General features: G+C 37.5%; 1 protein-coding gene across 2 annotated transcripts; it reads left to right on the top strand.

Annotated features, from left to right (window-relative positions):
• The first annotated feature begins 1,507 nt into the window (after positions 1-1,507).
• On the top strand, positions 1,508-21,581 carry LOC9310286. Of its 2 annotated transcripts, XM_021022991.1 has the most exons (47): positions 1,508-1,768; positions 1,855-1,932; positions 2,012-2,124; positions 2,211-2,301; positions 2,385-2,428; positions 2,612-2,680; positions 2,983-3,044; positions 3,479-3,686; positions 4,132-4,200; positions 4,285-4,364; positions 4,499-4,648; positions 4,860-4,923; positions 5,810-5,911; positions 6,052-6,243; positions 6,321-6,454; positions 6,543-6,693; positions 6,901-6,993; positions 7,120-7,221; positions 7,426-7,481; positions 7,569-7,671; positions 7,766-7,954; positions 8,035-8,151; positions 8,293-8,537; positions 8,857-10,409; positions 10,527-11,737; positions 12,289-12,417; positions 12,503-12,658; positions 13,083-13,649; positions 13,726-13,797; positions 13,955-14,386; positions 14,495-14,678; positions 14,751-15,477; positions 15,562-15,678; positions 15,872-16,145; positions 16,527-16,640; positions 16,763-16,846; positions 17,567-17,617; positions 17,727-17,906; positions 17,987-18,306; positions 18,410-18,748; positions 18,846-18,909; positions 19,451-19,597; positions 19,729-19,833; positions 19,929-20,039; positions 20,123-20,227; positions 20,522-20,591; positions 20,724-21,581. In XM_021022991.1, exons 1-47 carry the CDS (start codon positions 1,663-1,665, stop codon positions 21,413-21,415), a joined length of 10,422 nt encoding a protein of 3,473 aa, XP_020878650.1. In that variant the 5' UTR covers positions 1,508-1,662; the 3' UTR covers positions 21,416-21,581. The 2 variants fall into 2 exon arrangements, with proteins under 2 accessions (XP_020878650.1, XP_020878651.1); XM_021022992.1 differs by lacking the exons at positions 1,508-1,768; positions 1,855-1,932; positions 2,012-2,124; ... (7 more) ...; positions 4,499-4,648; positions 4,860-4,923 and having other exon boundaries at positions 5,812-5,900.
• The last annotated feature ends 1,091 nt before the right edge of the window (positions 21,582-22,672 follow it).

The following is a 22,672-nucleotide window of genomic DNA, read 5'->3' as shown; positions in this document are numbered from 1 at the left end:
TTCACGGCTTGAAGCGGAAAAGAGAAGATGATTTAGATGGAAAGATTTTCATACTATGAATGCTCTGTTATGTGGGGCTCTGTTTTTTGATTTTGGATGTTTTGTTTTGATGGTTTTTGGTTACCTTACATTAATAAAGATCTTTAGACGACAAAAAAAAAAAAAAAGAAAGAATGCAAAGTCCATTGTTGATTGGATTGCGTGGGCAGAACCATGCACAGTACAATTTTAGCCCCATGATAGATGAATATTGAATGGTGCAAGGAAGCTCCAAGAGAACTAGACTTCCTAGGTATAATTTATGAATTATACTACTTTGCCTCATTACTAGGAAAAGTCTATATAAGAAGATATCAGCTGATTTGCTCAATCATAGTATTTTACTTTTTTTTTGTTTTTACTTATTTACTTTTTCATCTAATATGAATGTTCAGATTGTTTATCTGGACATCATGAGACCATTTGCCGAATCTGTTAATGTTGCCAAGTCTCCAAGGCTCAAACCGAAGCATATACCTCCTTGTCATATAGTTGAGCTTCTTTTGATAGTACTACTATATCTGGATCAAATTTTAATTAAAATTTCATCTGCTCATAAAAAAATTATATCCGAATAAAATTCGAAAAACCGAGATAACATAAACTAGAACAAAATAAAAGAAATTCAATAATTTGCTTCATTTCACACTTGATCGTGGAGCCAGGCCGTTGGCCTTCAAAGTGCCATATATATAGATGAAACCGACCATCCTTTGTCACACTTTTAGCAATCGAAGAAGGCTAAAAGCGCCACCACACGAAACTCACATTCTCCCCAAGAGTCTGCAACATCAAGAGTTTAATTCAAGAGGTTACGGTATTTAGATCCAAAAGTTTTAAGACATGATTTTATTGTTTTCCATTTGACTAACTAAAATTAGTTTAGGGGATTTGAATGTTGAGAAACTTTGCTTATAAAATAAATAAATTCTCACATTTCTTAAAGGTGTTAGTAGAAACAAACTATTTAAAAAAAAAAAAGTAGACAAAAAATTTTCTCACTCACATTTTTTTTCGTGCGACTTCTTTATATGTGTACGACAAAGAGTGAGAATAAGTCGGGATAAGATCCGGCGGTGATGATGGTTAGATTTGAAGAATATGGGTTTAGGGTTCAAATCTTGCGAGTTTATGAGGTAGACAAAGGTTATAGAATGGTTAAGGTTTAAGATGTTGGGATTAGGGGTTAAGGTTCATGATTTCTGACAAACAAAAACAAAGTTTCATGATTGAAGGTTCAGATATATAAAACCAATCTTTGCACAAAAAAAATATATATTATAAAACCAATCATTCAACTGAGAAAATGAATAATGTTTCTCTTAAACTTGTTTAGAAAAATCTTAGGGAAAAAAGGTAGTAAAAAAAAACCCAAATTACGTATTAGCCGGTTAGCGTAATCAACATTAGGCACGTTTGGTCTGATCCGGTTCGGTAGGAAAGGTACTAAACCGAAAGAAATTTTAGTCTTGTGAAGAAGAAGACAAGTCTATTTGTTTCGACGGGAAAAAAACCCTACGATATTCCTCGACTCGTTCGCACTACTCCGACCACCGTCTCTTTTCTTCTTCTCCCGGCGGAGGAAAATTCTTTACTGGAATATGAAATAGTGATTGATTGAAGATGTTTGAAGGAATTGTGCAAGGAGTTGTTCAACTGTTGTTAGGGTACTTAGGTCGCTACATCAAAGACATTAAAAAAGACCAGCTCAAGATCACACTCTGGAATGGTATTTGCACGTCTTCTCTCCTTCTCTTTCGCTCTATTCTCACTCTATTGTATGATTTACGCACAATTTCGTGCTTCTAACTGTAGGGGAAGTCTTATTGGAGAACGTGGAACTGATTCTTGAGGCGTTTGAGTATTTGCAGCTTCCAATTGCTCTCAAGCAAGGTGATATAGTTACTCGATTGAAGTTTCGATTCTCAGCTTTTTCGTTTTGTCTGTATCAAATCGTTTGTTGTTTATCTAGGCCGTGTTGGGAAATTGAGCATTAAAATTCCATGGAAGAAACTTGGTAGGGATCCTATAATCATTATGCTTGAAGATGTCTTTATATGTGCATCACAACGGAATGATCAAGAGGTGAATTCCTTGTATAGTTGCCTTTTTTTTTCTATACATGACAAGTGTTTGCCTCTAAACCCATATATATTGCATGGTCATTGCAGTGGAGTTCAGATGTCGTTGAGAAAAGAGAGTTTGCTGGTAAGCAAGCTAAGCTTGCTGCTGCAGAACTAGCAAAATTGTCCAGGCGCGTCGGTGAGCAAATATCCTTCTTATTTATCTTTAAGATTGCTCCAATGCAACATTTGTTCAACCCCTTCAATCTTTACTTTTTCCAGACAGTCCAGCGGGGAAGTCTTTTTTCTCATTTATTGCTGCCAAGGTAACATTATGTTCCGCAAGTCTCCTTTTGCAACCTTAGTTTTAGCATATTACATTTTTCATATTATGATTGGTCTGTTGCCGGTTTTTAAGGATGTGTAGATCTTCCTGCTTTTGGATGAGGTTATCATTCTTGTCTTTGTTTTTTTTGTGCTATGTTAACTTTCCTTCTTTATTGGCTTAGGTTCTTGATAACATTCAAGTGTCCATCAGAAACTTTCACATCTTATACTCCGATGCACAACCTGAATCAGTAAGCCTTCTGCTTGTTCTGTTTAATTAGTTTGCTAGAATATAGGCTTGTATTTTGTAATTTTCCCATTGCAATTGTAGAAACTTGTATACATCGATAATCGTTCTGTGATCTTGGTTTATTTGTGAGAGCATAACATTTATCATGGAGGTTATGAATCTAGATAGATTTAAATATTTGAGCATTGTGATTCTAAATTACTATCAGTCTTTCTTGCGATTCACTAGAGTACAATTTGAACAATCGTTTGGTGTTGTCTACTTTCCCACTTTCATATGTTTTACTCTAAACTGCTGTCGCAGGTGCAAGTTGTATTAGGATTGCGGTTTTCAAGCTTGACAGTTACTAAACAAAACTCAGTTGGGTAATCTCTTTATGCACCTTCTCTGGCACTTTAAAATATATTCCACTTTGTGTTTGATTCTGAGCTTTGCTTTATTTTTATGGCAAGGATATGTTCTTTGAATTATATTGTGAGACAGCAGAGAGCATACCCCACATTAATTTCTTTCCAGTTGCCTTGTTTCTTCTATATCACTTAAAAATATATTCCACTTTCGTATTTGATTCCTTGTAGCTTTGCTTTACACTATGGTAAGGTGATGTGTTTTGAGTCACATTGTGAGACAGCATAGAGTATACCCCATTATAACTTTCTTCCAACTGTCTCTTTTCTTACTGTAAAATTTCCTTAATACCTGTTTCTTCCATAAGCTAAATTGTTGTTGCTAAGATAAGATCATGGTGGATATATGTGCACCCTGAAATATTTGACATGATGTCTCTGTTGAATATCAGGCCATCAGTTGGTAGGGTGAGAGGGGGGCAAGTGAATATACTTGTGGAGATTGAAGGTTTGGAAATATATTGTGACATGTATGAGGGAAACATGGACTTTCCAAGTGTTAATGAAAAAAGAGGTTTTGACAACTGGTGCCAGTCAAGATTGCAAAGCAATAGATTTGGTTATTTACTGAAGCCAGTCCATGTTTCTGTAACGCTATTGGTAATGGATCTAAAACAGCGTCATTGGTTTGCTGTCTTTTAACATCTTTTGTTAGCATCTAATCTTTGTTGCTGCTTCAAGGCGCTGCATCCTTGCTCTAGCTTTACGGTTATGTTAAAAATGAGATGTACACATTTATATGTTATATCTGCTGTACTGAGTCTATTTCTTGATTTACCTGATGGCCTACGCAATTTTGATGACATTTTAATCAGTCAATGTTACTAGAAATGATTTACATTGCCGTTTTTGCCAATTCGTTTAATTGTCACCATCAGCTGCATATGGACATTGTATTTGGTGAAAGATTTTTACAGCGATCTGATCAATGATACAATATTTGTACAGAAAGCACATTGGTGTGCATCAGCTATTGTTTGAGTGCATTTTTGTGCTGTATGTAAATAGGCATTCTTCATTTTGCCTGATACACTTCTTTGCATAGGTCAATCGATCTGGAGAGATTTTTGACGATCTTCCTCAGTATTCTATCAGCGCTGAGTTGACTGATGTGGTTAGTTCTCAGAAATTGCTGAACTAGGTTCAGAGCTAAGATTTATTTTCATGACTCACTCTAACTTCCACTTATGCGTTTCAGGTCATGACTCTGAATGAATTTCAATTGCAGCAGATTCTTATTCTGTTAGATTACTTGCAAACCAGCCAATTGCGTGAGAGGTAAGCCTTTCATTAGGGTAGCGATAACTTTTCCTCAATTCGTATTTTTTTTTCTCCTGAGTTTTAGCTCTACTATTTGACACTACAGAACTTTTCGAAGAACTACTGATTTAAGAACATTTTAAATGGTTTAGGTATGGGCGGTATCGTCCCTGCTCCACTTCCTTATTGAGGAAACCACCAGGATGGCAGAAACTTTGGTGGCACTATGCCCAAAAATCAATTTTATCTGATGTACATAAGAAACTGTGGAAAACTTCATGGAGATTTCTTGAACAGCGAATGTAAGTTTACTTTTCTGACATCATTTCTTTTATTTTAATTAGATGATACTTAATCACATAGCTATTACAATTTTGATTCTCTTAAAATTTCTGTATACTTTACTTCCACGCAAATAACTTACTATTTCATGGCATAAATAGAAAAATACTCCCGGAATATATTCAAGCGGTCTGCTTAATTTTTAGATTTTTGTTTCGGGAAAAAATACAGGAGAATGCGCAGGAGGTATATCAACTTCTACAAGATAAAGCTAGATTTCCTTCTCAGAGAACAGGCAAGGATCTTATTTTCCTCCTTATCTGATTAGAAGTGTCAGGGTTTGTTCATTATGTTGCTCTGTGTCCTCCTATTTGTTTAACTGCATGAAATTGCCTAACCCAACCCGTTGGATTCTATGTAGATATAGAAGCCTCATTATTTTTAGGTGATTTTACATAATTAGGGAGCATCTCATGAGGTGGTTTTTCATTTCAATGTGTTTTGTCCTCTTAACTACTGCAGCAGCATGTATATGAATGGGTAGTGGTAAGGAGATGGTTTAGAAGCACATTTCACATCATATAAGTCCATCAGGGAGCATAGTATGAGGTGATTAATCATCTGGTTGTGTTCTAAGAATGCGTAGTGGTAAGGAGAAGATGATTTAGAAGCATATTTCAATAAGGGCTGCCATTTTCGAAAATGTTATATCTTAGCATGTGCTTCCATATGAATGATTTATTCTGGTTTATTGCATAGGTAGCTGTAGCAGTTAAGGGAACTTTTAAACTTGTTGGAATGTTGGAATCAGAGGTAGAAATTGCATAATATACTTGGTTTAAGCGTCATCATACATTTCAAAAAACGGAAATTGAAGAAACACTTAATCTTCTTCTAACATCAATAAAATACTCTAGAGGAGCTTATCATCGTAAAAATGTAGTTGTTCTGAAATTGCTGACTGAAAGAAATACATATGTTCATTGTTCTCTTCCCTAAACTTTTTGTTGCTTTGCCTTAGTCTCCAACATATGTTACTAAGATGCTTTACGTTGGACATATTTGTTCAACTAATTGGTGTAACCTTCATATCTAATCATCTATATAATTGTAAAACCTGAGTTTTTCTTGTCAAGTGACTTCTCTACTAATATGGCTGTGCTTTATGTCTCTGGCTACAGTCAATCGATGAGTCTATCCGTTTGGGTTTGGAAGAAGTGGAGAAGAAGTCTGATATTGATGATATCTTAAGTTATAGGTCTGCAGCGGAAGGTGAGATGCAGGTATGGTAAATTAGGTTGCTGTTGTAGCATTTTATACTTTGGCTGAGATACCAAAGGCTGTTCAGATATCTATCAGAAGTTGATGTCCTAGCAATAGCAATTTATTATCTGTCCTTTTACCTTTGGATCTTATTATGCAGGAAGCTTGTTCAGAATTGACAGTGAACATGGGAGCGACTGGTGCCACTGGCTCTGAAAAGGAACCGAGTGATGATCCTACATTAAATAAGTCGCGTGGGTGGTTGAACTGGTTGTCACGGGGAATGCTTGGTGCCGGAGGCACAGAGGACTCAAGTCAGTTTTCTGGTGTTGTTTCTGATGAAGTTGTCAAGGTATTTTAAGTACCATTTAGTAGCAATGGAGTTTCAGAATTCTTTGAAACATCCTAGTAACTGTTCATCCATTGCAGGATATACACAAGGCAACAAAGTTTCACCCTCTTTCGTCATCTCCTAGAAATACAAGTGCAACTGGTAAGATCTGTACGTGCTCCATTCGACTCAACGTACCCAAAATTTCTGGTACTTTGCAACATATAACTGGGTAAGTTACAATTTCTCAGTTACTTCATCTTGGCCTCTGCCTTTTAGAGTTTGTATTTTCATTCTTTTTTATCTTATTTATTCCGCAGGAGTTCTTCTCAAGTTATTACAGAGTTGGACATTTTGGGGGTGATTGTTGAATGCAAGTCTTGGAAAGATTCTACAGCCATGATTGTATCTGTTATTTCTGGAAGGCTGCTCTATCCTCACAATGGGAAAGAAATTTTAACCATGAAAGGGGTTTGTGTCGTAATATTGTGTTACCCCTATGCCATATTGTTAATAACTGCTAATATCTGAAATCATGAACATTATCAAACTAGTACTTGTTTACTAAGGTGATATGAACCATCTAGGTGTAACTTATGCTCCGTAGTCTGTTATAAAAATCGATTTTAGCGCTTTTCACAATGTTTACAGGAAAAATAATTTAATTGTTTCATGCAGGTCTGTTCTCAGAGTGATACACTAGAAACGAAACCCTCATATGGAGCACGATTGAAGTTGTCTAAAGATCATGATGTTGCATTGTCATTAAAGGTGAACTAACTGCACCTTGCATCAGTGGACAACACAATGTTTGCTCCTCTTAGGAGTCTTGGTCTTTTTTCATAGCTTACTATTAGGATTGACTTTGTTATAGATTTTTGCATCTTGATTCTGTAGGTCACCCTTCAACCACTTGAAGCTGCTTATGATGTAGACTTCTTTCTAGCTGTCAGTAAATTTTTCATGGGTTCAAGATACTTCAAACTACAACATGAAAGGGTGAGCTCTTATTTTACTACATGCTCGTAATGTTTGTTCTGAAATAATTAGTGAAGTTTTTGAAAAACAAGTTTTAAGCAAGTGTGGTTATAAGTAGAATATAATGTCAGTTTGTCTCTGTGATTGTACTGGACTTATGAATTCTATAGATTGTATTTATGAATTGACAAAGGAACCCAATAACAATTCTCTTTTGTGGCTCAGATTTTATCATCACTCAATGGCCTTGAAAGTGAAACGCGATTGGTAGCGAAAGCTGAGTAAGTGTTTCCTCTATCGAAATGTTAGGGATAAATTCATATCCTAATTGATCGTGATACTTATTTGTGTCGTGGTTTGTTTCATAGATACCTCTTATCAAGCCGAAATAAAGTTAAGTGGGACCTGGACATAATAGATCTTACCTTAAGTTTCCCTGGACGATTGGTTGAATCAGAAAGCTATAATCTGGTATTTCGCTTATATAAACATATAAGTGTGTGTGTTTTCTTATTTGTATCCTTCTCAGTTTTTATTCTATCTTTCTGTGCATTTCCTTGTACAGGTTCTGGTATTGGAATCTCTTTCTATCACATCTAGTAGCACAGATGCTCTTAGCCCAAGTCCAAGATTGGAGTCTGATGCGGACCATGTGGTCAATAGCTTACAAAGTTCCGTTTCCGTTGCAGCCTTGGATGCTTTTCAAGTCAAAGATCTCTATGACCATTTTGATATCAAAATCTGTAACCTTGAGGTAAGATATGTTTATGTTAATTTTCTTTTTCTTTTTGATTGGAGCTGTTTAAGCAATCACATATGTTCTTACTTGTGCAGATGAAGCTCATGAAGATTTATCCTTTCCAAGAACTTCCCCTTGTGGAGAAATCATCTTTACTTATCAAGTTTGCGTCTTGTATAATTCCGGAGGAGTCGATTTTGAAGCAGTTGGAGGTATTAAAATTTATCTCAGGTTTGAGGTGGCTGTGTCTAAGTTTAGCTGAGTGAATGATAAACTTACTTATTTCTTGTACTTTAATAGAGGCGTCGACCACATTTTGGAATTGATTTTTTTGCCATTCCATTCATTTTCAGGTTGAAGCTACTCTGCCTATGTTCAATGTCCATTTCTCTCCGTCAATATTTAAAGGAGTCATGTCTGTGATTGAATATCTTGATATTCAGGATCATGCAGCTCGAAATGCTCCACCTTCCCCTGCTCCCATCTTTCACTTCACCATAAAAACCAACTTGGCATTTTTCAGGTTGCACGTCAATCTCGAAAATGAAGGAGAAAATAGCACAGTGCTTGTTCTTTCTATACAGCAACTGGATCTCTGGTAGGTAATTGTTGCAACGGTAAAAGTAGCCCATTTTGTGTCTTTATACAGTATCAGTGGAAATTTAACCTTTAGCTATTAAACAAGCATGAATTTAGCGTTTTTGTTGTTGTATATCTGTATTTACCATGGTGATGTCTGCTTGTTCACATGCTTCTTATCACACATATTTGGTCTTACGATCACTACCTATAACTCATCTACTGATGTCATTGTCAAAACCACGTCCATTCAATTCTTTTTCTCTTGGTTCTCAATTGTTAAATATTGTATCACTGGGGGTTCCTGACAAGTTCCCTTGTACAATCGTCATTTGCAGGTATTCGCTTACCAAATTTGAAGAGTGGTCAGTCCGTGCGAAAACACTGGAAATGACAGCTTGCTCCTCTAAAGATGCAGCTGACAGTCATATTTTATGTTCATCTGGAAATCTACTCAAATCTTCTTCCCATGGACATGGGATGGATGCTCATACTAGCGATCAAACCAACATTATTGATTACGGAACAACTCCTGAAGCTGCTATCAGCTTAAATTGCAAGGTTTCCCAAAGTAAAAGTTTTGTTTTTCACAAGTATACAGTATATTGGAGGGGCGCTGAACTCCATTGCTACCCATACATATTTGGTTTGCTGACAAATTTTTTGGATAAGATAGCCTCCTATAAGATCTCGTCTAGCGATACAAATCCATCTAGCCTTACTACAGATACCAGTGCTCCAGCAGAAATTACTCAGTTTGATTTTGAAAGGTTTGGATTCTCAAACTTCATTGAAAGTAGATCTTGTGGCTGCATTCCTCTTGACAAATATCCATTTGTAACCATTTACAATTCGGGTTCTCTTGATAGCCTAGAAAGTTCTCTGTGTTATTCGACTTCTGACTGGAGGAAGTTATTTATATTAAGGAATAAAAAGGATGGGGCACAAATAGGTTTGAACTGCGAATGTAACAGCTGTACTTTTCAACCAAAACGTGATTGCCCTCTGAATGGGCTTGCGTCCTCCAGTGATCTTGGTCAGACCAATCACTTTACAGTTGATATGCATGTCTTCAACACCAATGTGCATTTTCATGATTCTTCAAGTGTTTTTGGAACTATTATACTGCCAGTATCCAGATACTTTCTTACCATTTCAGATGATCATCTCGATTTGGTTGCCTCTGCTGAAGACTTGATGCTGGAGTCATCTTTGTTCACCAACTATTCTGGTGGGTTTCTTTGGAAACATTCATCAACAGATGTCTCGCAGGTCTTGAACCTACGTGTAAGGAAGAAGGATTTGGAGCCTTCTGGTTCTGAACTTGAAGTGAGCATAGGTATTCAACACACATGCTGCATTTTACCTCCGGAATATCTGGCCATTATAATTGGCTACTTCTCTCTTTCTGACTGGACTTCGAAGTCTGGCCTGCAGTCATTGCCACAAGCTACTGAGTTGACCAAGGCTCCTTCTGAGTTTGCCATTGCTTATAAAATTGAGATACTGGACTCCTCTATAGTTCTTCCTGTGGAAGATGATGACCGCCGGCAACTGAAAGTTGACATTCAGCAGTTATATATTAGCTTTGTTCCAGAGTGTGCTTTGAGCAATGTGGTGCAGCACATACCACAGGAATGTGTTATTCCGCTTAATCAAGTAGCAGAGCGAGCTGACTGTTTAAACATATTTGGGCGGGACTTATCGGTATCGTTGCTGCTTTCTGAGAGTGGCATATCAACATTCGAGAATGACGCCATGTGCAGAAGTATCACTCTAGCTGCTAGCATTATCGCTGATGCTTGGATTAGCTTCCCTTGTGATCGCAATCCGTTAACGGATTTGGCATGTGTTATGTCAAGGGTTGACGTTTGTGAAATTGTTGTGGATGGTAGGTGGTGTTTCCCTCCATGTTAACTTTTGCTCCTCAACCCTCTCTGTTTTTCTACAGTGATCATGTATTTCAAGTAATGCTTACATGTGTTATCTTTTTTCTTTTTCTTTGCAGATTCAGATGCCTTGGATGGGTTTAAGGCATTTCTTGATGTGTTTGATCAGCTTTCTTTAGTCGATGAGGAATCAAAACTTTTCGTGTCTGATGTTCCTCAGTTTCTTCGTACGAAGATGCGTCTAAAGCAAGAGTTGTCAGTTGCCCCCCTGGGATCTTCCACAAGCTTTATAAAATTCAGAATTTTTGTCAATCTTTTGACGGCAAAATTGCATCGGTTAAGGAAAGATCCTGGAACACTGCTATCCGAACCAGTGCTCCAAGCTGATATGAAATTTGTTTGCTCTGGAGAATTTAAAAATAATTTCCCTATGAGCTTGGATGTTCAATTTTTCGAAATCGGGATTTATTCATTGCTGAGCTCAGTCATGTTAGCTAGATGCATCAATGCATATGGGGATCCTTCTGCACTGAAAGTCAGATTTACGGAACAGGCTGAAAATGAATACGATCTCTGTTTTTCTCTTCCATCTCTAGACATCTGGTTACACTCTTTTGATTGGATTGAAGTTATTGAACTTCTGAAATCTTATTCTCAGATACTGGAAGACCCTTTTTTGTCAAAAGGTTCAAACTTGGATATGGATGAATCTATTGGAGTGGTAAGGACTGTTTGTGACAATACTGATCGGGTTTTGAATGTTCTGCAAACTGAGGTATCAGAGAACTCTAGTGAGGTAATGGCATTTTCCGCAAGATCAGAGACTATTGGGGTCCAAATCCATTTTCCTCTTTGCACAAGCCATACAGAATTTCCAGGGTTCATGGCAACTGATGTTCATGAGATATCTGAGGAAGAGCACAGAAATTTTTTTAAAGGGAATTACTGTAAATATGTTTCTGTTACAGCGCGTAGTAGGAGCGGCGAACTCTCTATTCTTGGGAGAGATGTCAAACTGAGCTATAAGATTGAAAAACTCAATGGGATTCTTGCAATATCTGGGGTTGACACTGTCAGGTCTTGCTCTCTATTTGGGGCGGCACAACTACTTGTAGAAACTAGTATTCAGATGGATCAGAACAAAATCATGAGCATAGATGTGGGGATATTGTCTGACAATGTAGAGATGCATGCATCTCATCAAGTATTATCTTTCTGGCATGGAATTACGTTTGATGCACCTGAGACACCATCTTCACAAAATTCGCAAGGAAACATGAGTATAAAAGTCCAGATAAGAGATGTGTCTCTTCTTATATCTGATGGAAAGGTACGCTTGTGCTTTATATACTATATAATACATCTCTCAATGTTCTTTCACACAGAATTGGCCTCACAATTATTCACTTTTGCTGCTTATGTGTATATCATTGTTATTGTGTTGCCACTTCTGTTGTGCCAGTCCATGTCTTTGTTTGGCAGTTCACATCCCTTTGCTCGATTTCTACATGCTAATGTAATTTTTTAAGAATACACTGCACCATTGATCTCACTTTTATATTCATCAAGTGCTGCATTAGCATATACCTTGTACTGCGTGTGTTTGTCTTCGTGATCAGTTAATGTATGAATTTTTATGGTACTTCTTTGTAATTAGTGCTTAAGATGACGATTTTAATATTTCTTCACCGACGAGCTTGATTTGATGGGTGAATTTTGGTTGGTAAGGGTCTGCGTTCTGTTTTCTAGAACATATTTTCTTCCATGATTGTCTGTGAGCTCCTTGTCTTTTAGCTTTTGCACTATATATGCCACTGGTCAGCTTGAAATTTTTGAGCTACTTCTGCTGAAGACTTCTTCTGTCTCTATATTCTCATGCAGTGGGGATGTAGCGGTATGCTTCTTGAAGGTCTTATGAGAAACTTTCTCCTGCAAGCTAATCTGACCGAAAAGAATATGGAGAGTTTGGTTTCATGTGATCTTGAAGTGAATTATAATAATATGCACAAGGTACGAGGCAGAAACAGAATCCTGCTGTCATTTTTATCTTTGTTTTGGTAGTATGCTGATAACCACCTGTGGATCTATGTTGAAGGTCTTGTGGGAGCCTTTTATTGAGCCCTGGAATTTTGATATCAAATTATCCAGAAAATTTGATGCAAATTCTTTGCTGAACAATGCTGGGCTCACTGAAGTAATTGTTGCATCATCAAATCATCTCAATTTGAACATAACAGAATCTCTTTTTGAGGTAAGATAGATATAATTTCTACCCTGTTAAAATCTTCTGTATTAATTAATATTGGCAGGGACTGGTTAGTTTCAGTCAGCTTGGTTTAATACTGTGATTTTGGTGCTAAATCCTATAATCATATTTCTCACTAGTTTTCAGATAGGATGAGTAGCTTCCAACTTTCTGTCTACTTGTATTATTGATAAGACTCTGGGTATTCAAATAATCTCACATCGGATGGGAGGGAACCAAATCAAAACTTTAGAAAACCTCAGGGCACCAAAACCCTTAACTAGTTTTTGTTGTCAGTTCTACCCAATGGTCTTTGTGGGCTTGGTTTGGCTCACTCCTTATCAATCATCAACGGAAATATGTTTGGCAAATTCATTATCTTTAAACCCTAAGTTCCATATATGTTAATTTTGTCCTTTCTCTGCTGAAGTGCATTTTCAGGATAATTGAGATGTCGAACACTTTGGAATTGATGGAAACAGATGTCATTCCTGATGATAAGGGATTGTCAGTTTACTGCACCAAAAGTACCAGGACAGAACGATATTCCCCATATGTATTTCAAAATTTAACTTCTCTTCCTTTGGGGTACCAAGTTTTTCAAGGACATGATTCAGATGTGCTAAATATGTCAGCTCCAGTGGCTCAGAACTTTGTGCAACCCGGTTCTTCTGTTCCCATCTATATCGATAATAGTGACACACTACTTATTCCTGATAGACGTCGAAGTCAATTTGGTTGTTTCAGCAGTGAATCTGGTGATGCCATACATCATTATATGAAGGTCCAACTTGATGGAACATCTTTTGCTTCTCCTCCTCATTCAATGGATCGAATTGGCCTTTCCTATTTTGAGGTTGATTTTTCCAAAACATCGAACTCCAGTGATAATGTTGAGAAAGCAAGTAAATCTGGTTCTGGAAGCAGCTTTGTTGTTCCTGTTGTGTACGAGGTTTCATTGCAGCAGCAGAGCAAGTTGATACGAGTATACTCTACTGTATGTATGACGTAATTACAATGTATATTTGTTCTTATAAATGTTGATTCTGCGTTTGACCTTTCCCTTATTTCAGGTTATAATTTTGAACTCCACATCCATGCCATTGGAACTTCGCTTTGATATTCCGTTTGGCATCTCCCCAAAGGTTATTGAATTCTAATATGCCAGTTTGTTCTATCGGTACCAGACACTGTTTCTGTGCTTCTTAAGAAAATTAAGCTTTGTTTCTTTTCTTTTCTAGTTGCCTTACCTGGTTGATCTTAACACCATCTTTTATTCTTCTTATGTCAATTCTATTTCAGATCCTAGATCCTATTTTTCCTGGTCAAGAATTTCCACTGCCTCTACACTTGGCTAAATCTGGCCGGCTTCGGTGGCGTCCCCTCGGAGATTCTTATTTGTGGAGTGAAGCTCATAGCATCTCCAAAGTTCTTTCTCAAGATAGCAGGATAGGATTTCGCCGATCTTTTGCTTGTTATCCTTGTCACCCTAGCCATGAACCATTTCGGTGTTGCATATCTGTTCAGAGCACTAGTTTGCCGGCATCCTTTCATCTTAATGATTTGCCAGATGGAAATTTTGGTCAGCAGTTGCACGATCTTGACCAATCAAGAGAGCAAGTCATTCATCAAGTAACTTTAAGCACTCCATTTGTTGTGAGCAACTGTCTTCCAGAACCAATATCACTTTCGATAGAAAGTGGTGGCATCACTCAGACTGCATCCCTTCCTGAGGTCTGAGAGATATTTCCATACAATTTCCTTCTGGAAGATAGAGTTGAATCATGTTTTTATATGGTTGATATGGTATTATATATGTGACAAGAAAATGTATCTTTTTAGGGGGAGACGCCATTCCATCACATTGATCCTTCACATGATCTGGTCCTTGAGTTCAAATTAAATGGCTATAGATCATCATCTTTGAAGTTTTCACGCTCAGAAACTTTTAGCACAGCGGCTAAGTTCAGTGGAGGGAAGTTCTCTCAGATTGAAACTATTTCCTTTGATTCTTATGTTGGTGGTGGTAAGGTTTATCTCTTTATGTTTTAAATTGGCTACTCATTTTGAGACAATTTTAATATTGATTATCTTATAGGTTCTGTTTATGTATCGTGTGAGAAAACAATGGATGCAACATGTGGGGCTCGGGAAGTATTCATCTTTGTCCCATTTCTATTGTACAACTGCACTGGAACTCCTCTGATTGTTTCGGACTGCACCAATGAAACTAAAGCGATGTACAGCGTAATTCCCTCCTGCTACAACCTGATTGAGCAGCATTTTGTTCAAAGTCAAAAAGTTGGTCTTGGGATTTTGACCTCTGAGAAAGATTTGCTAGATAAAGTTCTAATGGAGGATATCCCTTCTAGTCCTTCCTCATCGGAGTGCAGCAACACTGCTTCCAGTACTGAGAGATTTTTGGATAGGCATGCGACTCAGTCAACTCGCCAAGTCCCTTTTGTAGCATATCCAAAAGACTCACCAATTGTTCGCAAGAGGAGTCTTTCTTCAAAAAGTTTAAGAGAGGTGTGCTTCCAAGGTAATGAGTCTGGCAAAGTAAAGGCATGCATTTATTCACCTTGCCCTATTTCCAGGGCCAGTGACACCATGATCCGAGTCAAAAGGGACCTGCCAGAGTGGGATAATTCAAGTAGCCCATACCCCCTGTGGTCTGCTCCATTTCCTCTTGTTCCACCCAGTGGTTCTACCAATGTAATTGTCCCACAACCATCGCCTGGTGAATCATCTTTATTATCTGTTACGTGTTCTATTCTTGGTGGTGCATTAGCAGGGAGAACGCAAGCAATTACTTTCCAACCTAGGTGATAGACAGTTTCACCAAATGCTCTTTTTTTCTCCTGAACCATCATCCCTATGTATCCACTAAACAAATTCCCATGTTGCAGATATGTCATCTGTAATTCATGCAGCCATAACTTGTGTTACAAGCAGAAGGGAACCAATTTAGTTTCTCATCTGGCTGTTGGACAGCATTGTCAGCTTCAATGGACAGATACTGCGAGGTTCGTTCATTACTTATTTAAGTCTTATAACACATTCTTCGTATTAAGGGGTGAATAATTCCGTTTCTCATCCCTCAAAATCTGGAAATTATTTGGAAACCACCACTGTTGCTATATTTACCTTACCTTGTACTGAGAGAATTTACAGTTAAAAGATTCTACCTATACGCCACTTACTCTTCTATATAAACAGGGAGTTACTAGTTTCAATCCGTTTAAATGAGCCTGGATGGCAATGGTCAGGCAGCTTCTTGCCAGATCATTTAGGGGATACTCAACTGAAGATTTGGAACTATGTTAATAAAGCTTTCAACATGGTGCGGGTGGAAGTTCAGAATGCCAATATGTCAAGCGGAGATGAAAAGATTGTAGGGAGTGTTCATGGACATGTCGGGACAAACTTTATTCTATTATCAGATGACGACATGGGTTATATGCCTTACAGGATTGATAATTTCTCGAATGAGGTCAGTATTGTTACGATTGATGGTTCTTTAAATCCAACTAAAGAGTTTTAGTTATTCTTCCTGTCAGTTCACAGGTCTTTCAACTCTACAAATTTAAGTACCATTGTCTGTATACTTCAAAGCATTCAGAACATTAAATTGAGTAATCGATATCTATCAGACCTAAAGTTGTACTTGATTCTCTTTGGTATCAATCGTGTGAGCTATGCTAGTTGTCTTTACTGTAGCATGTAATTTTGGGACCTAATGTAATTGTTGGTGAAAACATTTTCCTACTGGAAAACTTGCTTTCTGAATCGCCGATGTGTGATATCATATTGATTTTGTAATCCTTACTTACTCCCACAAGGAACTGAATATGGATTTTTTTTGTGGTGATAGAGACTGAGGGTTTATCAACAAAAATGTGAAACTTTTGATACCATAGTTCATCCTTACACATCTTGCCCTTATGCTTGGGATGAACCCTGTTATCCACATCGTTTGACCATTGAGGTATGGTGATTACATTTTCTGCTTATTAACAAATCAGTCCTTTGTATCTATTGAAGTTTATCATTGCCGCTGTTCTCTTCCTTTCCCTTTCTTACGTTGTTTTCTCTTGTTGATGTATATAGGTGCCTGGAGATCGTGTCATAGGCTCTTATGCATTTGAGATAACAAAACAACCTATTGCAGTGCACTTGCGCTCCACCTCTGAGGTATATATCACAAACAACTTTGTTATGTATATATTTGTGGTTATCATTGCTTTTGCTGAGTGGTTCGTACATTCTAGACGCATCTATATAATTGGAATATCTTACCAGCATACTTTCGTTGTGCATTGGTTATGAACAAAAAAATACTAGCCAATCTCTCGTTAGTCTAATTTAGGATAATATTCGCATGAAATTTGAGTGAGTTAGGTCCTCGAGTCTTTTAGCCTAATGTAGAGTATCTCCAAATTTCCTTTCCAAATTAAGTTTGAACTCGAACAGTATAGGCTTTCTGGGCCTGCTAAAATGATGAGATGGAGTGGATTAAACTTTTCAATATCCAGTCGCATGCAGCTCTGGACGATATGAATGCATGCTTTGTTTTTTTTTTGTTTGTATGTATGCAGAAATTCAAGTCAGTATCATCATCCTGGCTAAATAAATATCTTCTGTTGCTAGACCTTAAGTTACACTGATACTGAATGAATCTAAAAACGAAAACATATGTCAGCTAATCACATGAAAAGAAAGTATATAATTGATAAGATCAACCAACTTCATTCACTTTTTCCTTCTTATAATACTCTCTTTTGAGTTTCACATAATAAATGCAAAGATGTGCTTAGAGGACGAAATATATCCTTGTTCAGTTGTATGTAGCCACTCTATCAGTGAGTCTCAGGTATTCTTATCTACTTAATTTTATTAATTGACCTGCTTCAGAAACCTGAAAGGACGCTGTTGCTATCTATCTGTGCTGAAGGAGCTACAAAGGTATAATTTCTCTGATACCAATATCTTTAACTAAGCTAACTTTCTGAGGACAACTACTTCTCTCTCTGTTGCTGATGCAACTTGTTAATTTTGTCTTTTCCCATTCCAGGTTTTCAGTGTTGTAGATTCAGGTTATCACACTATGAAAGATATAAAGGAAACGTTTGACTCCAGATTCCATGTGAAGGGAAAGCAAAAGCTTCAAACTGATAATGTCATCCGTTACACAGAAAGGTTCTTGCTTGTCCTGCCAAGCATTGGTATATCTTTGGTTAATTCTCATCCACAGGTAAATATCCCCTGAGAATATAAAGCACGTCTATATTACATCCCAATATTTTTGTAATGCTCCAATCTTCCTCCTCACAGGAATTGGTTTATGCTTGTGCATCAAATGTTGTGTTAGAGTTAAGTCAGAGTGTAGATCAGCAGAAGCTTTCCTTTCAGATCTCTTCACTACAGATAGACAACCCACTTCACAATTCTTCGTATCCTGTCATATTGTCGTTCAATCATGACCACAAAGGCATTCCTCCTGATTGGGGAGTTAAGAATAAAAAAGCAATACTTTTAAGTGAAACTGTTCAGCAAGTTAGGGGTAATTCCCGTGATGCAGTAGTCTATGTTGGCCTAGCAAAGTGGCGGAAAAAAGATGTTTCACTAGTTTCTTTTGAGTACATAAATATTAGGTATGATTCATGGTCTACTTTCTCCTTAGTATTCACTCAGTTCATTGTATTATAAATATATACATTTTGTTCCCAATTCTCAGTTTGCTTTAAACAAATGCAGGATTGGTGAATTTGGACTTGAGCTCGAGCTACAAACACTTTTATCCTTACTAGAGTTTGTAAAAGCAGTGCTTCCCAATTCTCAGGCTAGACTCCTGCCACTCTCAGATCCAACGCTACGTCCTCTGATTTATGACACTGGTTCCAAGGATATAAGTTCAGAAGATACTCCACATGCAAGAAACATTCCTGTATTTAACAAAAGCCAGAGAAGCATTGTAGCTCTGCCTATAGTGGTTCCAATAGGAGCTCCTTGGCAGCATATTCACTTGTTGGCTCGAAGACACAGGAAAATTTATGTTGAATCATTCGACTTGGCCCCTATTCAGTTTACGTTAAGGTGAGCTATAAATTGTCCTTTCAGGATAAATATACTTTTGGTAACCTATCTACCTGTAGATTTGACATGGGTCCTTTGTGTGTCGCAATATTGACAGCTTCTGCAGTGCTCCCTGGATGCTTAGGAATGGCATTCTTACTTCAGGAGAGTCCCTTATCCATGTAATGTACCTTCACTTTTCTTGCAACATTCCTTAGATATATTGCATAGTTTTATTTTTGTTGAAATTCAATGCATAAATGATTTATGACGTTAAATTTTGAATAGTCTTCTTCCTTCTTTTTCTTGGCCAAATACCCATTTTGACATTTTTTACCATATTCTCTTTGTTTCAACTCTGGGATTACCTGATAGACTATTCATAGAAGGCAGGAGAACAGATTAGTGTTCTTTGACCACTGGTTTAGTTAGGAGCTCTTATGACTTTGGCAGTAATTAGGGACTCCAAAGCAAACCGTTTTCTGGTTTTGCTTTGGCTATTGATACTCAAGTACTATTTTCCGTGTTCTTCGTTTCTTGAGAAACAAAGAGAGTTTCGATCTTGAATCTCATCATTACTTTGTAATTTCATCTCTCCTTGGACCCGGTTGTAAGGATTATAACATAATATTGATTCATCTCTCCTTAGAGCCCCGTGTTAATTCTAAATTGAAGGATCTTGTATTTAATATGGTTAACTGAATCGTTATTATTCGATTTCAGAGAGGTCTAATGGCTCTTGCCGATGTCGAGGGTGCTCGAATACATCTCAAGCAATTGACAATTGCTCATCAAATCACTAGTTGGGAATCATTTCAGGAGATCCTCGTTGGGCACTATACCCGCCAAATTCTTCATGAGATTTACAAGGTAAGAACTGGTAAAATGTCATTTTTTCACTAACTGTTTTGATTTCCTATAGCAGTCATACTATTCACTATATACCTGCTGGACGCATTTCTGCAATCTAATATTACCTGTTTTCCCTTGTTTAAACACAGGTCTTCGGCTCTGCTGGTGTTATTGGAAATCCCATGGGATTTGCGAGGAATGTTGCATTTGGAATTAAAGATTTCCTGTCAGCTCCCAGCAGGAGTATCTCAAAGGTTTTGATTAATTTTTTTTTTGTTGACTTACGTTTTCCTGTAATTTCGGGTTTAGTTACTTTTTACTTATATGCTAAACTAGATTACTTGAACAGAGCCCAGCAGGAATTATTCAAGGAATGGCTCACGGAACCACAAGCCTCTTTAGTAGCACTGTTTATGCTTTAAGTGATGCTGCCACTCAATTTAGTAAAGCTGCACACAAGGTACGATGCATCTGTTTGCTTAAAAATCTGTGGTGCAGACGCCACCTTCAAGAAATATTCACAGAACTTCCAAATCGTTGCAGGGTATTGTTGCATTTACATTCAATGACCATGATGTTGCAAGGATGGAGAAGCAGCAATTGGGCGAAGGATCGCGTAGCAAAGGAGTTATAGGTGAAGTGTTTGAGGTATATTATTTGCACTTTCTTTGGAATTATGTCGTTTATACTGATTTGATGTTCACTTAGTCTTGAATTCACTGACTTCTGTCAGATATTTTGCCATATTAGTCATCAATTCCATTGCCCTTTGAACTTGCATAAAGAATTAAGTATGCTTGTGATGGCCTGAGATTACAACAGCTGAAACGTGAACATTGCACTGTTTCTTGCAAATATAATTTGATTGGTTATACATGAGATGAAAATATCTGCTTGGTTTATACTTTACTTAAAAATAGTCCATCACAATGTTCATCACAGGGACTCACTGGTCTCCTTCAATCACCAATAAGAGGAGCTGAGAAACATGGTCTTCCAGGCGTCATCTCAGGTATTTAACCGAGAACCAACTTAAGTCATTTATAAATATTCAAGACATTTCATGTTTGTGTACATGCTGTCCTTTTGTTTCTGGCTTTTTCTAATTTTATGTATGTTAACTGGGTGCCTCTATATGGTTCAGGAGTGGCCATGGGGATTACTGGACTTGTAGCCAGACCAACGGCTAGTATCCTTGAGGTAACTGGAAAAACTGCACAGAGTATCAGAAACCGAAGCCGGATTCATAACATAAGATCCCAAAGGCATAGGCTTCGTCTTCCCAGGCCTCTGAGTAGAGAACAACCTCTCAGGCCTTACTCATGGGAAGAAGCGGTCGGGACAGCAGTACTTATGGAGGTTGGAGATTCCCTGAAGTTCAAGGGCGAGAAGCTGGTGAAGTGCAAAGCCCTGAAGCAAGAAGGAGCTTTTGTTGTAATCACAGGGAGACTGGTATTGGTTTTAAGCAGCCCCAGCTTGGTAGATTTCAGAAAACAGGGATTTCTCGGAGTTCCAATAGATTTGGTATGGAATATCGAAAGAGAAATCGGTTTGGAGAGTGTAATACATACAGATTGCAGTGGCGGAGTTGTCCGCATCATAGGAAGCAATTCAGATGGTGTATGGAACTGGAGACAGGACCAGCAAAAGAAGAGCAGCCCAACCAAAAAACGATGGAACAATTCTTCAGCTCAACCGCTGCTTCAGACAAACTTAGAGCTTCCATCAGAGGAAGAAGCAGAGGACTTGTTGAGTGTGTTGCTATCGACTATTGAAACTGGGAAAAGCCGGAGCTGGCACAGTCGATTTGTTTTAAGTCGAAGTAACATTAGTTGAACCCAGATAGTTATGTGTATAGAATACAGGATTCAAAATTCTTTACTTTTGTTAGGCAGTGTACTAATGAGGGGTTTTGTGAAACTAGTTTTAATATATGCTGTGGTCTGATATGTTTGAACGATAATGATATATATATATATATATAAAAGTTGGGTTCAAACAACGATCAATCGATCATATTTCGCAGAAGGCCAGATTGACATATAATAAATACAGGTTTTTGAAATATTACAGATTCAATGGAAGAAAACAAAACAATTGTTTTCTCGGTCTACTCAGTATTTGTCAAATGCAAATTTACGGTCAGGGTTTAAGTCCTCAGTTTTAGTTCGGGTGGATCTTTTCAACGGGAAAGGGGCGTATTTCAACCACTACTATTGATGATGCTTTTTTCTTACCCACACAACGACACAGTGCTTATTTCAACCTTAGTCCTTAATAAAATTCAAATTAACTACATAAACTCTTATTAAAAGTGCCAAAATCTGCATTTACTAACTTTGACTTTAAAACAACGTCGTTTTGATTTGTTGAATGAATGATCACAAAAAATTTCTCATTCATGAGGGTTTGAAACTAAGGCAATGAAGAGCCTTATGAAAGCGTTTACACCAGCTAAACTGTGAGATATTTTTAGTTTATTTTACCAACACATCTATTTATATTACTCTTTCTTCTTTATCATTGCTTCCAAAAAGTAGGTGATTTGGGCAAACAGTTATTTATTAGATTCAGGCAATGTTCAAAAAAGCGCTAGACGCTAAGTGGGCGGTGACAGAACGCTGAATCAGTGAAGAACTGCAACATTTGTCTTGTTTTGGATTATTAGTGGCTAGTAGCAATATGGAGTACACAGACTTAAACAGTCATCCGAATCCTAGTGCCTCTGTTTGAGATGCATCGGTACCTCACTGGACAACACCAACTCAGGGTTTGATAAAATGCAATTTGAAAGAACATTTGTGAATCAAACTACCAAGGAAAGGGAAGGCGTGTCGGTTACTAGAGATAGTGGTGGTATTTACATTGGATCGGACTAAGCAGGAGGTGATTGTACTAGCAATGCTCTTGAGAGTGAACTACATGCTTTGATTTTCACTATGCAAAATGTTTCGAGTAAAAGATATAAGAATGTACACATATCACCTGATTAAGTCTGTGTACTCCATATTGCTACTAACCATTAATAATCCAACATTCATTACAAGGAGTTTCACGTGTGGAATGAATCAAGTAAAGACAAATTAAACTGTA

The sequence above is a fragment of the Arabidopsis lyrata genome (genome assembly GCF_000004255.2).
Source record: "Arabidopsis lyrata subsp. lyrata unplaced genomic scaffold ARALYscaffold_6, whole genome shotgun sequence".
In the NCBI taxonomy this organism is placed as follows: domain Eukaryota; kingdom Viridiplantae; phylum Streptophyta; class Magnoliopsida; order Brassicales; family Brassicaceae; genus Arabidopsis; species Arabidopsis lyrata.
The sequence above is the reverse complement of the archived record's forward strand: the minus strand, read 5'-3'. Positions and strand labels throughout refer to the sequence as shown.